Source organism: Pseudophryne corroboree, chromosome 2, assembly GCF_028390025.1.
Source record: "Pseudophryne corroboree isolate aPseCor3 chromosome 2, aPseCor3.hap2, whole genome shotgun sequence".
NCBI classification, from domain to species: domain Eukaryota; kingdom Metazoa; phylum Chordata; class Amphibia; order Anura; family Myobatrachidae; genus Pseudophryne; species Pseudophryne corroboree.
In genome coordinates, this window is record NC_086445.1 from 100,607,270 (window position 1) to 100,623,166 (window position 15,897).

At 45.8% G+C, this 15,897-nt stretch overlaps 1 protein-coding gene across 2 annotated transcripts in view; it reads right to left on the reverse strand.

Moving 5' to 3' along the window:
* Positions 1-2,981: 2,981 nt before the first annotated feature.
* Positions 2,982-15,897, reverse strand: part of KBTBD3 (kelch repeat and BTB domain containing 3) — a 108,845-nt gene continuing 95,929 nt past the window's right edge. For both annotated transcript variants that reach the window (XM_063951562.1, XM_063951563.1), the window contains exon 4: positions 2,982-7,374. In XM_063951562.1, the coding sequence (XP_063807632.1) occupies positions 5,772-7,374 (1,603 nt within the window). In that variant the 3' untranslated portion in view covers positions 2,982-5,771. The remainder of the gene's footprint in view (positions 7,375-15,897) is intronic.

Below are 15,897 nucleotides of genomic sequence, written 5' to 3' on the forward strand. Positions count from 1 at the left end.
ATTTAAGGTGATCATATCTCTCCAGGTATGTCTGGGACTGTGAACATTTAAATCCTTCCAATACTTCTATTTTTTAGGAGGCTGTTCAAAGGAGATAATTACCAAAAGGAAAAAACACTGAGTGGAGTAATATATAACATCTGATACAATTGTTTCACTTGGAATAGAGTGTGTCAATTTAATGCAAGTGTATCCACTGTGTTTAAACTGTTTCATTAATAGGTACCACTGAAAAATAGTTATGGTCCGCAATATGCTTTGATGTTTAACCTTTAGATCAGTATTGATTAGTGATTATATGTGAACTAGTGATTTTATAATTTTTTAACTAAATAAAAACTCTTTTATTGTGGACAGCGCTTTCAACCTTTTGTCCTTTGATTTATATAATAACAAGCAGGATTTTTGCCCGGGGTGCTGCCTACCGGAGGGCGCCGCCGCCGTCCGGAGGGCAAGATCCGCTACTGTTGCCGCCCGGTGCTGTGTAGATGCGGTGATGTGCGCGATTAAGTAATCGCGCACTGCACTGCATTGTGGGAGCGGCACATAGACGCTAGAGGTCATAATTGACCTCTAGTGTCTATGCGGTGCTATGGGAGAGACATCATGATGTCTCTCCGATAGATCCGAGGAGCGACGCCGGCGGCCGGAGACGGAGGACAGCAGCGGTCGTGATGCAGTAGCAGGGAATGTGAGTTTTAATTTATTTTGATTTTTTTTTGTGTAAGCGGCGCAACTAGGGGGAACAACTCTACAGGGGGCACAGTACTGGAAGCAATACTACTGGGGGCACAACTCTACAGGGGGCACAGTACTGGGGGCAATACTACTGTGGGCACAGCTACAGGGGGCATAACTGACCATGCCCCTTCTCCACGAAGCCACGACCCTATTTTTTTGCCCTGGGCACCAAAAGGGCCGACATACTCCTGGTCCCCAGCCGAGCAGACAAGCTCTGTCTGTAGCGGCTGCTCTGCCTACTTGTGGCGCTGGGGAACTGGGAGCAAAGCTCCCAGACCTCAGCACTCAGTACTGCTCAGGGAGCCGGCTAGCCCGGTCCCCCTGTGTGCATACTCTCCAACTGTACCTTTTTAACAGGTACAGTACCTTTTTTTATGGTCTGTACCGATTTTTGGCTCTACAAACTTCCATTGAAAGTATATGAAAAGGGGTGTGACCACGCCCCCTTTACCTGTGGCCACGCCCCAATTCCTAATTTGTACCGATTTTTATGTGTAAAATGTTGGAGGGTATGTGTGTGCGGCACACTTGGGCCGCAGTGGGTCCGTCCTCCCGCCACCGTAGCCGCACCAGAAGCCGTGATCCCAGCGTGCAGCTCCCACCGCTTCCTCCTCTCTGCCCTGCTTCCGGTGCTTCCCCCTCTCCCCGTCCTCCACGCGCATGCTAGCCAGAGCCCCGCAGCACTCTTTCCCGCAGCCGCCCTGAGGACTCTCCAGTCTGTTAGCTACATCCTTGTCATGTTGATAGGGCAGGTGGCCTTGCAAGGGGCGGCAAAACCCTTTGCAACTGCTGTGGGGAGAACTAACCCTGTAAGAAATATGTTAATTTCCCGCATGGAGAGACAGCTTCCAGCTCAGATAATGACTGTGCAGAGAAACAGAAATGTGTGTACGGAGAGCGCTTGTCCTGCTTAATGGTTCAACCGCAGCAATAAACTAACTCAAAAAATAATATAAAAATATAAAAACCAGGGCATGAAACCCTTGGCAATGAGCATGAGACCCCTGGAAACGAGCATGAAACTGATGGCAACAAGCATGGAACCCAGGGCATGAAACCAATGGCAATGAGCATGAAACCACTGGCAAAGAGCATGGAACACAGGGAATGAAACCCTTGGCAATGAGCATGAGACCCCTGGCAATGAGCATGAAACCCTTGGGAACGAGCAGGTAATTTAAAAATAATTAGAGGCCTTACTGTGAGCATAATTAGTAAGGGACATTATTGTGTGTGGAGCATAAAATGGTGTCAGGGGCATAACTGTATGTGGCATAATGTGTAATGGGCATTACAGTGTATGGCGTAATGTGTGGCATAATGTGTAATGGGTATTACGGTGTGTAGAATAATGTGTAATGGGCATTACAGTGTGTGGCATAATGTGTAATGGGCATTACTGTATGTGGCATAATGTGTAAGGGGCATTACTATAAGGAGCAAATAGGACAAATAATGCAAAGGGCATAAATCATTTTTTCCCCCTGTGTTTTTGTATTTCCTGTGTTGTATAGGGGGCTCTACCTGGTGTAATGTGTACAAGGGGTACTACTGTGTGGTGTAATGTGACTGACAGACACTACTATGCGGTGTAATGTGAATTGGTTCTATTATGTGGCCACGCCCCTTCCTCATGAAGCCATGCCCCTATTTTTTGACACGCACCTTTGGCGCGCACTAACCCTTTCCTTTTTGCATACCCCCACTTCAAAAATTCCACTTCGACCACTGCTCCTGATTACTATAAGACAAATTTTGTGGTAAAGTGGACAGTATCTTGCGAGAGACACGGATTTGGAAATTGAGGAAGAGGACCTCCCTAAAGCAGAAGTTTTTCCTCTTCTCACCGTATTCACTTCCAGCTGCCCTCTTAAAGCTAGGCGCAGATTGAGGGCCTGATTCTGAGTCGGACATATCCGCTGATATGGACGGATCTTGCGGATTTCATATAATGAAAATGCCAATAAAAAAGGAAATTAGATCAGACTTCCACTGACAGAGATCACTACTGTGAACAGCTTGACCTGTTGACGGACCACACTTTCTGTCCCATTTTGTGGGAGTGTCATTGAGACGTTGTGGGCGGGTATTCCAACTTTTATCTTTTATGTGCGATGATGCGATTGGAGCATTCGGATATAGATAGGATGACTCTTTTTGATGGATCATTTGCACCTTGCAAGGGGCTGGTGCAAGCCCACATACAGTACTAATGATGACCATTGCGTCTGCTGATGGGAACCCACTTTCAGGTGTACAAATTTTATTTATTTATTAACAGTTTCTTATATAGCGCAGCATATTCCGTTGCGCTTTACAATTAGAACAACAGTAATAGAACAAAACTGGGTAAAAACAGACAAATTTGCTGCATACTTTGGCTGATTCTAAAAGTAATGTAGAAAAGAATGCAATGGGCGTACGGAAGAGTGACCGCAGATCGGTACAAATCAGGCCCTGCTTCTATAAAGTAGTTCCAAAACACAAATCTGGGAATGCACTTTTGAATACTATAGATACGTGTGCAAATAGAGAAGCCCAAGTTTTTCCCTTTAATAAATGTAGTAAGGTTATTGACTGACAGCATTTAGGTGCAGATTTACACAAAAAGAAAAAAAACCCACCAGGATGTGGCTACTAGGGAAGCTAGACAATGGAAGTTACCACTATGGGGTGCAACGAAAACTGAGCGAAGATCTTGATAATGGAGCGCTACTGCCCGATGTTTGCGACAGCACGGTGCGCACATTGCTCTAAACCGCCTCCTGAGGGCGCAATTTTCTGAAACGTAAAAACTACAAAAGTATTTTAAAACAAAAATAACAATACACTGCCGTAATGATCGACCATAATATGCACATGAATATTGTCATGTAAAATATAAAATCTTACTAAAATATGTTTATATATATTATTTTTTATGGGTGGTATATGAAATATTTTATCCTTAGAGCGTCTGCTATAATTTCCTTATACAGATTTATTGCATGCAATAATAGCAAATAATTTGCTTTGAGTGCATTTCGGGTGTCTGAATGTTGAACATACGGAGGGTGCGATAACTTCTTTTAGTGATAAAGAATAAAAAGGATGTGTTCATAATCAAGAAGGACAAAGAGGTAAATGTATGAAAGGTCGTTAAAGGGGGGAATCGGCATAAGACATGTTACGCCTGCCGATACAGCTTCCCCTACATGCGTGACAGTAGCTGTATGACAGGGGTGCTGAAAGATAGCACGCTAATATGTGGGTGCAATGTAAGAGCTGACCGTTCCGACACCTGCAGCTATCTACTGTATATCGACAGCAGCAGATGGCGATGCCCTATCTCCATAGCAGGGACACAGCTGTCCCAGGCTGCGGCAGGTGACGACTCCGGGCTGCATGTGTGATCTTGTGTGAGTAATGAGATCAAGCGCATGCGCAGAACAGCCGGCTGGTCAGGGAGACACAGCGCGTCAGCACTAACCTGATGCGCTGTATGCTGAGACGGGCATCGCAGGAGAGGGGAGTTTTTACTGCCCTGCTTCAGCAGAGAAGATGTTCTTACATCTTGTTGATGTCTCTTTCTGCTTCGCATTGGTAACAAGATGAAGCAGGAAGTGTTATAGCGGCACGCTCCGTGCCGCTACAATACATACCTCCCCAAAGAAACTTTTGCCTATTAGCGTTTCAAAGGTGTCTGCATCCAATGGATTTTTTTACCGCTTAGTAGTGCGTGTGGTGCCGCCTATGGAATATCCTACCATTGTATTAGTGCTGATTTTTGTGAGGTCACATAACGGCCCTTTACTCATTTAATGTTAAAATCCACAGTTTGGGTGGAGAATAGCTGTTGCTATTTCTTTTATATAGCCGTATCTCAATTATACAGCCACTGTTTACTTATCAATTAACTAATATATACAGTATGTTGTAGTCTTCTGAATGCCTCATTGATTTAAGTGGTTCCTACTATTAAACTGACAGACCATTCTTATGGCCACGCAGTAGGGGAGATGTTTCAAGCCTTGGAAAGAGATAAAATGGATAAGTTGCCCAAAGCAACCAATCAGCTTGTAAGTGTTAGATATCTAGTACAGTGTATGAAATTACATTTAGAAAGCTAATTATAGTCAACTTCTCCATTTCATTGCTCTTAAAGATTTGATACATCTCTCCCAGTGTACGTTGCTGAACTCTGTGGCCCTTAGTGAATTGACAGGTTACGTTTTCATAAAGAGCGGTCATAGGGCCTAATTCAGGTTGGATCGCAAATTGCGATCCAACCGGAATTTTTGCTTTCGCCTGGCAGGCGCATGCGCCTGCATTTACTGCAGGTCACCCACAGTAAATGCGAATGCCTCTACCTGTCAATCAGGCAGTGGCGTTCGCAGGACGGCAACAGGGAAACGGTGGGCGGTAGAATCCAAACAGGGGGCGTAGCGTGGGCGTGATCAGGGTGGCTGCGTGACATCAAACACAGCCGCTCCGAGCAAAAAGTGACCGCGCACTAATTGCGCCGTGATCGCATTAAGTTTGTGGCCGCAGGGTGGGGGGGGGGCACGGTGGTTAGCATGCTGGGTGGCCTTGCCCTGCGATGGGTGGCCCACAGCGTGCGAGACTAAGGATTGCACATTCTGCTAAAAAGAAGAATTTGCAATCCTTACTGAATAGGGTCCATTGTCCAGAAAAAATGGCTGCCTCGGCTCTGTATGAGCGAGCGAAACAACCAAGAGGGTACAGCATATAGCGACAATGAAATCATACACGCAAGCATTTCAGTCACGTCAGTGGAAACAAAGCAGGGATCCCTGTGGTGAATGGAGAGTCCTCACATATGGAACAAAAAAACACACGATGGACCCAGAACATATCATACACTAGTTTTTCTGCACTTCATACTCTGTCTTCTTTCAGTATATATGCCAATAAACTGTGTCACCCTCCATTTGATGGCCATTCACTGTACGATGAATGGAAAGCAGCTGTAACTTATTGAGCGTACCCAGGTGAACATAGCCTTAATGTTAAATTATGATCTGAAAAGATTACAGGTTGCTTATACCCCATGGATCCCTAAACTTATTGAACTGAATGACTTCACAGTAGAATTCAGTCAAAGGCCGCGGCATTGGCGAGACCTCCTCCCACTCTGACCTGTTGCTGTGGTAGACTTGTACTTCATCCGTAATTTCATCAGGGGCATAATCACCACCCAAGATATAAATTTTATCTTCAATACCCACTGCCCCAGCATTAAATCCCGCACACTCAAAAGACCCCTCCCCCTTCCACACACATGTCTCCGGACAGAAGCTGTAAACTTTGTAGGTTGAAAGGTCACAGATATACAGCGTGTTGTTCACGGGTACTGCTTTGATCAAGGTAGCATGGAAAAATTGTCCAAACTCTGCTACAAGCTCACACCACTGGTCTGTCTCTGCGTTATACTTAAAAAAACAGTCAAGGGAAGGGTTAAAAGCATCAGTGATCTCTACTTCAGATCCAAGTACATAAATGGTGGACTTGCATGCACTGGCTTCTGGGTAGTATATTCCTCTGGGCAACCGACCAACTGACTTCCAGTCTCTGGTCAGAGGGTTATAAGCCTCGACATCTAGAAGACTCCGAATGTCTTGTGATCCTTTGGTTTTGCCACCAATCACAAACAATTGGCTGAGGGCCACCACGGACGCGTGCATAGTTCTAGGCTTTGTCATGGCTGGTACTAGAAAATAATTATTACTTACAGGACAATAGCACCACGTTTGATCAGTGGCCTCATGGTGGGACTCAGCAATGTGAAGTCTAACTGCTCGACAACAGTTACCTGTACATCCTCCTGTTATAAATACCTTTTCTCCATAGCTGGAGAAGCTAGAACCTGGAAGGTCAACAATATGTACCTGCGGAAGCTCTAACCATTTATCATTCTTGATACTGTAGCAAAACGTGAACTGGGTATCTCCACCCTCTGCGGTTTTGTGGACAATGATGTATTTTTCCGTTGTGGAAATTCGAGCATTGGGAAATAGCCCACCAGAGTGTTCAATGCATTCCATGGCAGAACTGATTTTGGACAAGCAGTTTGCGCTTTTCAATAATTGCTCCTCAGAGACCAGCAGATTTTGCAGTGTGGGCTGTGATAACTGATGTAATCTAACTTGACTTATCAACTGATTAAAAAACCTCTCTCGCTCGTCCAGAGAGTGCTTAGTCCAGGCAAGGACGGCCATCAGCACAAACTCTTCTTCTGGGACATTTAAGTTGTTGTCCTGCAGACATTTCTCTAGTACTCCAACATTCAGTTCCAAGAAGTCAGTAGTTTGTGTTAGCAGCGTAAAGTGCTGCAGCGCAAACTGTAAGGCACGGTCAAACAGACGGATGGAACCATAGCTGTCCGATATTGATAACAGTTGCAAACAGTTATTTGTATTGATTGTTTTTATTAAGAAATCGCTACATGCCTTTGCAAGTAGCGGCACCTGGAGAAATGAGGACATCTGAAAAAGCATATCGACGTTCCCATCTGTAATCTGTGCTCTGCCCGTGTAGGCGTAATCCAGGAATGCTTTCACGGCTTTTGCTGATAAATTGCTAATGGTGACGCTTCCACCACCTCTTTCTTTCATGTTTACTTCAAACATAGCCCTGTAAAAGCAATATATAGTCTGTTTAGTCTGATCATTAATCATGACAGAAACTAGTATTTACACACAGCAGACATATTGAACGGGTATGGGACTCAGGGTTGACACCCATTAGGTCGACAGTGGCTAGGTCGACACTAGAAATAGGTCAACACAGCCATTAAGTCGACATGAACAAGGTCGACATGAAAAAAAGGTTGACATGGAAAAAGGTCGACATGAGTTTTTAATGTTTTTTGGTGTCGTTTTCTTCGTAAAGTGACCGGGAATCCCAATTAGTGCACCGTGTCCCCTCGCATGGCGAGCGAACTTCGGGCAACGTGTCTCGCTCTGCTACTGCTGCTCTCGGCACAGGTTACCGTTCCCAATCGTAGTCCACGTGGCTCGTTAAGTATGAAAAAGTAAAAAAAAAAAAAAATGAGAAAACTCATGTCGACCTTTTTTGCGTGTCGACATAATGGTCATGTCGACCTATTTCTAGTATCGTCCTATTCACTGTCGACCAATGGGTGTCGTCCCAGAGTCCGGATACGTATTGAACTGGACAATCACATGGGGCACTTCCATGGTGCAAGACTATTGAGCTTTTGTTTGAATGAAAACATACCAGACATACACATTTAAGATCAACATATTAACTTAATTATTAACAATGTAAAAAAAGATAAAACTATTGAATACGAAGTGATAAACGGCAGCTCTTAATACTTCATAATATTTATAAGATATTAAATGAATTTAGAGATCTTTATAAAATAATTATAGAGGTGGAATGGGTCTTGTGCGAATTTCCTCAATAAACTCCACAACAAGTAACAACAGTTAATGTGACTGAATGCCAACAGACAGATCACAGAGTAAATTAGACAAATCCCAAAACATATACTGCTGATGTAATCATCAACAGTGGCAAACGCAGGATTTGCATTGGGGGGGTTTCCAGAACTGGGCGGAGCCAATCACGGGGGTGCGGACTGAGGTGACCCAGTATATGCTGGATCCGTAAAATTTGTGTGTCTGTGTGTGTGTGTGTAATTGTATGTATATGTACATGTATATATATATATATATATATATATATACATACATATATCTACACATATATATATATATATATATATATATATACATACACACACACATACATATACACATATACATAGCATATTAAACATGCATACATATATATATATATATATATGTACACACACACACATACAGTACACATATATATATACACATGTATATATATATCATGTGTGTGTGTGTGTGTGTGTGTGTGTGTGTGTTTATATGTATGTATGTATGTATATACATGTGTATATATGTATGCACATGGATATATATGTACTGTAATTAAAATAAAGTAAACTTTTATTGCACTTACAAGTGCCACCAGGAAGACAGCAGGCTGCAGAGGACGCTAGACAGCCATTAATAATACTCTTGCAGAAAAAAAAAAAAGAAAAAAAAAATTGTTTTTTTTGGAGGGGGGTTTCTGGGTGCTCGAAACCCCCCCCTGGGTGCGCCACTGATCAAAAAAGTCATTAAATATGATAGCCTAATTAATTGTTTTATTATTCCATTCCATACAACTCAAGAATTGAGAACACAATCAATCAACCCTGACTCAATCTACTCATCCTGGGGAGATGTTTCAAGACATGGGGTAAATTTACTAAAATTCGTATTTGTACCGATTTGGAGGGAGATTCATCACGAATGACATCGAATGTGTAATTTTGCAACTTTTGGAATTTATTACGACTAATTTACTAAGCTGTCGTATTTTACATTTTCGTGTTTTCCGATGTCGATGTCATTCGTATTTTTTGGCAGTGTTTTACGGGAGTGAATAGTAAAACACTGCCGACATTAAAACAATGAAACTCGGCCGGATCTGTGAGAACCGTGCAGGGTTTCATTGTGCATCTTTAAAAAAATGTAAAATAGTTTAAAGTCGAAAAAAAAATGCGTGGGGTCCCCCCCTCCTAAGCAAAACCAGCCTCGGGCTCTTTGAGCCGGTCCTGGTTGAAAAATATGTGGAAAAAAATGACTGGGGTTCCCCCATATTTAATCAACCAGCACCGGGCTCTGCGCCTGGTCCTGGTGCAAAAAATACGGGGGACAAAAAGCGTAGGGGTCCCCCGTATTTTTTGAACCAGCACCGGGCTCCACTAGCCAGGTACATAATGCCAGAGCCGGGGGACACTTTTATTGTGGTCCTGGCGGCCCTGGCATTACATCCCCAACTAGTCACCCCTGGCCGGGGTACCCTGGAGGAGTGGGAACCCCTTAAATCAAGGGGTCCCCCCCTCCAGCCACCCAAGGGCCAGGGGTGAAGCCAGAGGCTGTCCCTCTCATCCAAGGGCGGCGGATGGGGGGCTGATAGCCAAGTGTAAAAAATCAGAATATTGTTTTTAGTAGCAGTACTACAAGTCCCAGCAAGCCTCCCCCGCAAGCTTTGCGGTCAGCGGTTGACCGAAAGTAACCTCACCGCTGACCGCAAAGTTCCCACCATTGGATACAATGGATCGCATAGGCACAACATTGTATCTCTGCCGTGTGCAACCTCACTGACACTACAGGAGCGCACAGCCAATCAGGAGAGTGCCACGATGTGGCGCTCCCTGATTGGCTGAAGGGACCCTCTTTGACAGGAGTCAGGGGGGTCCTGGCAGTCGGGGAAAAGGGTCCCATGTGTAAACATGGGACCCCTTTCAGTGCATGGTTGGGTTTCCGGTTTGTTTTTTTGCCAAGTACGTGGATTATACAAAGAACAGAAGATACACTGGATTATGTGAGTATAATTTTTTCCACAGGTACCCCGAGGATTCTACATGGAGAAGAGGACCGAGCCTCGTGTGAACATAGGTAAGTATGTATGTATGGAGGTGTGCATGTATGTAATAAACTTTTACTGTCACGGTGTGTGTGTCCTGTTTTTTGTTGGGTATTTTTTTAGTAGTAGTACTATAGGTACCAGCGGGCCCGGTTTACCACCGCATGCTGGTACTTGTGGTTCTCCAAGTACCAGCTTGCGGGGGAGGCTTGCTGGGACTTGTAGTACTGCTACTAAAAACAATATTCTGATTTTTTACACTTGGCTATCAGCCCCCCATCCGCCGCTCTTGGATGGGGGGGACAGCCTCAGGCTTCACCCCTGGCCCTTGGGTGGCTGGAGGGGGGGACCCCTTGATTTAAGGGGTTCCCACTCCTCCAGGGTACCCCGGCCAGGGGTGACTAGTTGGGGATGTAATGCCAGGGCCGCCAGGACCACAATAAAAGTGTCCCCTGGCTCTGGCATTATGTACCTGGCTAGTGGAGCCCGATGCTGATTCAAAAAATACGGGGGACCCCTACGCTTTTTGTCCCCCGTATTTTTTGCACCAGGACCAGGCGCAGAGCCCGGTGCTGGTTGATTAAATATGGGGGAACCCCAGTCATTTTTTTTCTCATATTTTTTCAACCAGGACCGTCTCAAAGAGCCCGAGGCTGGTTTTGCTTAGGAGGGGGGACCCCACGCATTATTTTTTTTAACACTTTCCCACCCCTTACCATTGATAAACATGCACGGATCTCACGGATCCATGCATGCCTATCAGAACACGGTAAAAAAAGCAGGTCTATTTGAAAACTGCTTTTTTTTACGATTTGTATTTATTCACGTCAGTGTTTGGCTATTGCCGGCAGTGTTTGTGAAATACAAATTTTAGTAAATTACTGAGTTCTAGCAAATAACAGGCGTATTTGACCGATGGTGTATTCATTCGTAATTTTTTTCTTTGACTTCAACAAAAATACGAATGCCCTCATCACTGCCGTGATTTGAGTTTAGTAAATTCCAGAGATGACACTTTGAAGAAAAAACACCATCTCGGTCAAAATCGGGAGCTTAGTAAATATACCCCATGGAGAGAGATAAAGTGGAGAATCTGTCCAAAGCTACCAATCTTCTGTTATTTCATAGACTGTGCTAAATAGTTTAAAGATTTTATTTATATATATATATATATATATATATATATATATATATATATATACCATTTATATCTCCACACTGTGTATATAAATATATATGTATATATATATATATATCTTAATATCCCACGAAAAAAGCAGTCATAAAATCAGACATAGTATAATAACAATTCTGTCATGTAAAAAAAATAATATATAAATAAAAAAAATCTAGCTATTTATATGGGTAATTCCCAGGATCAAAACAAATTGCACCTATAGTATATTCTTGACACTAAGAATATACTATAGGTGCAATTTGCAGATTTGGAATAGTGCGATATGGCATCTCTATGCGTATAACTGGAGATCAGAAGATTGTGAGATAAAAATAAACATCCCTTAGCACAGAGATATTTGTTTTGATCCCGGGAGATACCCATATAAATAGTCAGATTTTTTTAATATATTTTTTTATAGGACATGACAGAATTGTTATTACATTATGTCTGATTTTATGAATGCTTTTTTGGTGGAATATTGAGATATATATTTATATACATAGTGTGGAGATATAAATGGTATAAATAAATAAATAAATAAATAAATAAATAAATATTAAAAAAAATGTTTTTCTTTAAACTAAATACCAGCGCTTTCATTAAATCTTTTGTCTTTGTCTGGTAATTAAAAAGGGAGAAGAGTAACTCCCTAGATTGAGAGCTGCAGGTAATTAGTTCTAACGATTATTTGATCAGCCCCAGGTATAAAAAACCTATTGTGCTAGATAAAGGACAGGTAGTAGCTGGTTGGTCGCTTAGGGCAACTGCCCCACTTTTGCGCCCTCTAATAATTGATACATCTTCCCCCCATATCCCAGGTCTATGGGTCAGTCCAACTGATTATACATAATATTTACAACAAAATATTAAAATGGCTAGTGAATAAATATTGACTATATGATCGAATTAATTTGCTTAATCAAGAAAAAATAAATACATAAATAAACCAATTCAATCCTTTACCATCACCCAAATTAACTAATTTGAGCAACAGATTAAAATTTAATAGGTACCGTACAACAGTTTCCCATATTAAATAAACTAATATACTTTCAAAAATAAAGAAGAAAAATATAATTAAAGAACAATGATAAATATGAAATAAAAGGAGTGATCTCATGTCCTTCTTTTAAACTATGGGGGGTATCCAATTACCGACTGTAGATGACCATAGGTAATTATATCGCTGAGGGCTAACCTATTAGCCCTGATGTAGCACCGCCTGATGCCGGCACTTATCGCAGATTATGCTTCAGGTACCTGTGGCCGGAGATACCCCCAGCCCACGTGGACAATGGCCGCCGCGGCACTGAAGGGGTTAACCCCTAGTGCCCGGCGCCATTATGAGGACAATGGGCGCTTGGCGCAATATTTAAAATAGTGTGGGCGTGTCTACAAATGTTTAAAAATGTATTTTAAATTGTGTGCCGCGGTCCCGGACCTCTCCGGCGACCGTGGCAGTGAGGGAGCTCCCCGGCGCGCTGATCTGTGTGTGCGCGCGGGGGGAGAGGAGAGGCACTGTGTGTGCGATGAGGTCCGGGAGCTACGCTCCCGGCACCTCAGCGCTATGGAGGGAGAGCCGCTCCCGCCGCAGTGCTCTCTGTGCGTGCCGCCGATGGGGACCGGGAGCTCTGCTCCCGGCACCTCATCACCAGCGGAGGTGGCCAGCCGCGGCAGCCAGGACGAACGTCCCGGGCTGCTGAGCGGTAGGGGGGGGGTGCGCCGCAGCCCGGCTCCACGCCGGATGCTGTGGCGAGGCCACAATGTACAGCGCCACACACAGGGAACCAGGCTAGCCGGCTCCCTGCGCGGCGAGGGCACCAGAGTGCGCCGCTCAGGGGGGTCCGGGCTAGCCGGCTCCCTAGCGGCGGGGTGCGTGTGTAGGGCAGTGAGTGCTGGGGACCGGGAGCTACGCTCCCGGCACCTCAGCGCTGAAAAGGGCACAGAGCCACGGCGGCCGGGACCAGTGTCCTGAGCCACCGGGCTTTAGATAAGGGGGGTGCGCCGCACTGTGCGGCGAGGCCACCCAGGCAGTGCCACACTGGGGGGACAGGGAGAGCCACTGCCTGGGAGTGTGGAGACTGTGCAGGGCACAGGCTCAGTGTAGATTTAAAGGGAAACACATTTGTTTAAATGATATGTATTTAAAGGTAAATTGCACTTACTTGGTTGTGTGTCCCAGGAGGGGGGAATCCATGGCTGTGCAGGCTGATGGATTCTCCCAGACCTTTTCCCCAAAAACGGAATACTTTCCCTTCCAACCTCACTCTTGAAAGGGGCATTGGAAGAGAGAGGAGAAGCTCAGCTTTGAAACAAGCTGAGTGGTTTTCTGGAGCTCCATGGAAATCACCCGTAGTGGCCAGGAAACCTTGACCGGGGATCTAGGCTGCCCAGCTCTGGAGCCCAAATCCAGGCTGCAGGCAGTGGGCTAGGTCCCGGGCAGGTTTCTGGAAGTCAGTTTAGGCGGGAAAACTTCCCCCAGCCTAGACTGAACGGCTCCGGGGCATATCCTGATCCTCCAGGATGGGACAGTCAAAGGAGAGTGACCACTCCCCACTGTCCATAGAGAACAATGTTAGCTGTGCATGTGACCAAGGCATGCACAGCCCATGGGTCAACATTGATTGGTTGTACACCACAGGGCGGGCTTACCCCCTGTGGTAATGTGTATTGGAGTAAGATAAAAGGAGGGCAGTTGCCCCATGAAAGTTGTATTGTATTGTATTGTACCATCTTCATTCTGCTGGAACATCTTGCTGTATGCTGTTGCCCCTAGCAATAGGGAAGAGTCTTTTTTAAGGCTATTAGTGAGCAAATAAACATCTCATCTGCCTAAAGAAGATTGCTTCATCTTGTGACCTACAGGGTTATGCCAAACATAGCCCCGTCCTCCGGCTGTCCAGGGAAGCACCTAACGTCTCCAAGTTCTGCCTTCCGCCAGCTACCGGTAGAGGCCTAGCAAGTGGCTAGTGGGGATTTATCAACACCACACAGGTGTGGTAAGGCAGTGCGTCGGCACATACAGAGCAGAACCGTGGTTCCAAACGCCACGGCAGGTTAGGAGTTTGGTGGTGGCAGCATAAACCCGCCCACAGCACAGTGGGTGGAGTCAGTAACAGGCGGTTACTGTCGGTAAGCGGGAATCCCCTATGTGGCCAGGTCCCGTGTGACCTGACCCTCCATTCTGTGCACAGAAGACGGGACGCAAAAGCGGTGAGTGCTTTCGTACGGAACCGTCCTGTCACAGAAATTGGTGGCATAGCGGTGGGATAATCCCAGGCGGCTTTCCATCACCCGATTGGAGAAGCCGAGTTACTCAGGGGAGGAGTAACTGCAGCGCAGGAGAAAGCACAAGATGGCGGAATTCAGCGGAATGTCCAAGGATGATCTGGAGATCGTGTGCCAGGAGAAGGGTGTGGAAATCCCTTTAAACGCATCCAGAAGCGTCATGAAGGCGACGCTCATGAGCGTGGAGGAGTCCCATCGGGCAGAGGTGGAAAGCACTGACGGCATCAGCATCGCAGAGGACGGCCCAACAGTGGACCTTCGTAAGGAACCGGTGAGACCCACAAGCCCCGCCCTCTCTCACAGCAGCAATGTTTCCCAGCAATCCCTAGCAGGGCCAGGATCCCAACGTCCCAGGGGGGGCGGCCCGGATACCCTAGCAGATCGGCTAGCGGAATTGGGGGAAAGGGCAACGGAGCAAGAGCGCTTGGTCATCATCCAGATGTGGCGTGATGAGCGGGCACCACAGGCTGTGGTACCCCGGGAGCCGTTGTCAGCTGTTGTACACAGATCAGGACGCATTCAGTTTGCAGACAGTGATGGGGACATTGATAGACATTTACAAGTTTGTGAAAGGACTTGTAAACTACACAATTTACCCAAGTCGGAGTGGGTGAGACACCTTGTGCCCACTCTGCATGGAGAGAGGCCTTGGAGGCCTATCTAGGAGTGGCCACGGAGGACTGTGGGGACTACGACGAAGTCTCACGGGCACTCCTCCAGCGATTCTTCATCACTCCAGAGTCTTACAGGAAGAAGTTCAGAGACTTGCCCAAGAATCCTAGCAGCACCCAACCAGCTGCGGCAGTACGTGGTGAAGTGGTTGAAGGATTCGGAAGCCACTACATGGGACGCACTGATCGACCTGATCTGCAGGGAGCAGTCCTACCGCAGGTGCGCCCCAGAAGTGAAGGAGTGGGTGCTAGACCGGGAGTCACCCAGCTTAAAGATGGCTGCCCAGTTAGCAGACAAGTATGTGGCAATTCGGCCACAGGGGCAGAAGCGCCCAGCCAGCAGCCAGCTCCAAAAGACTGCACCACCAAGGGGACTCCCCTCTTCAGCTCATCACCCCCAAAGACAAGCATCTTCCAACCCGGGTGCTCTTGGCCAGCAACCGCACCGCAGCGTCCCTGCAACTGATCAGAGATCATCGGTGCCACGACTGGAGAAGTGCTATGGCTGTGGGAAAATCGGACATCTGAGGATGAACTGTCCTG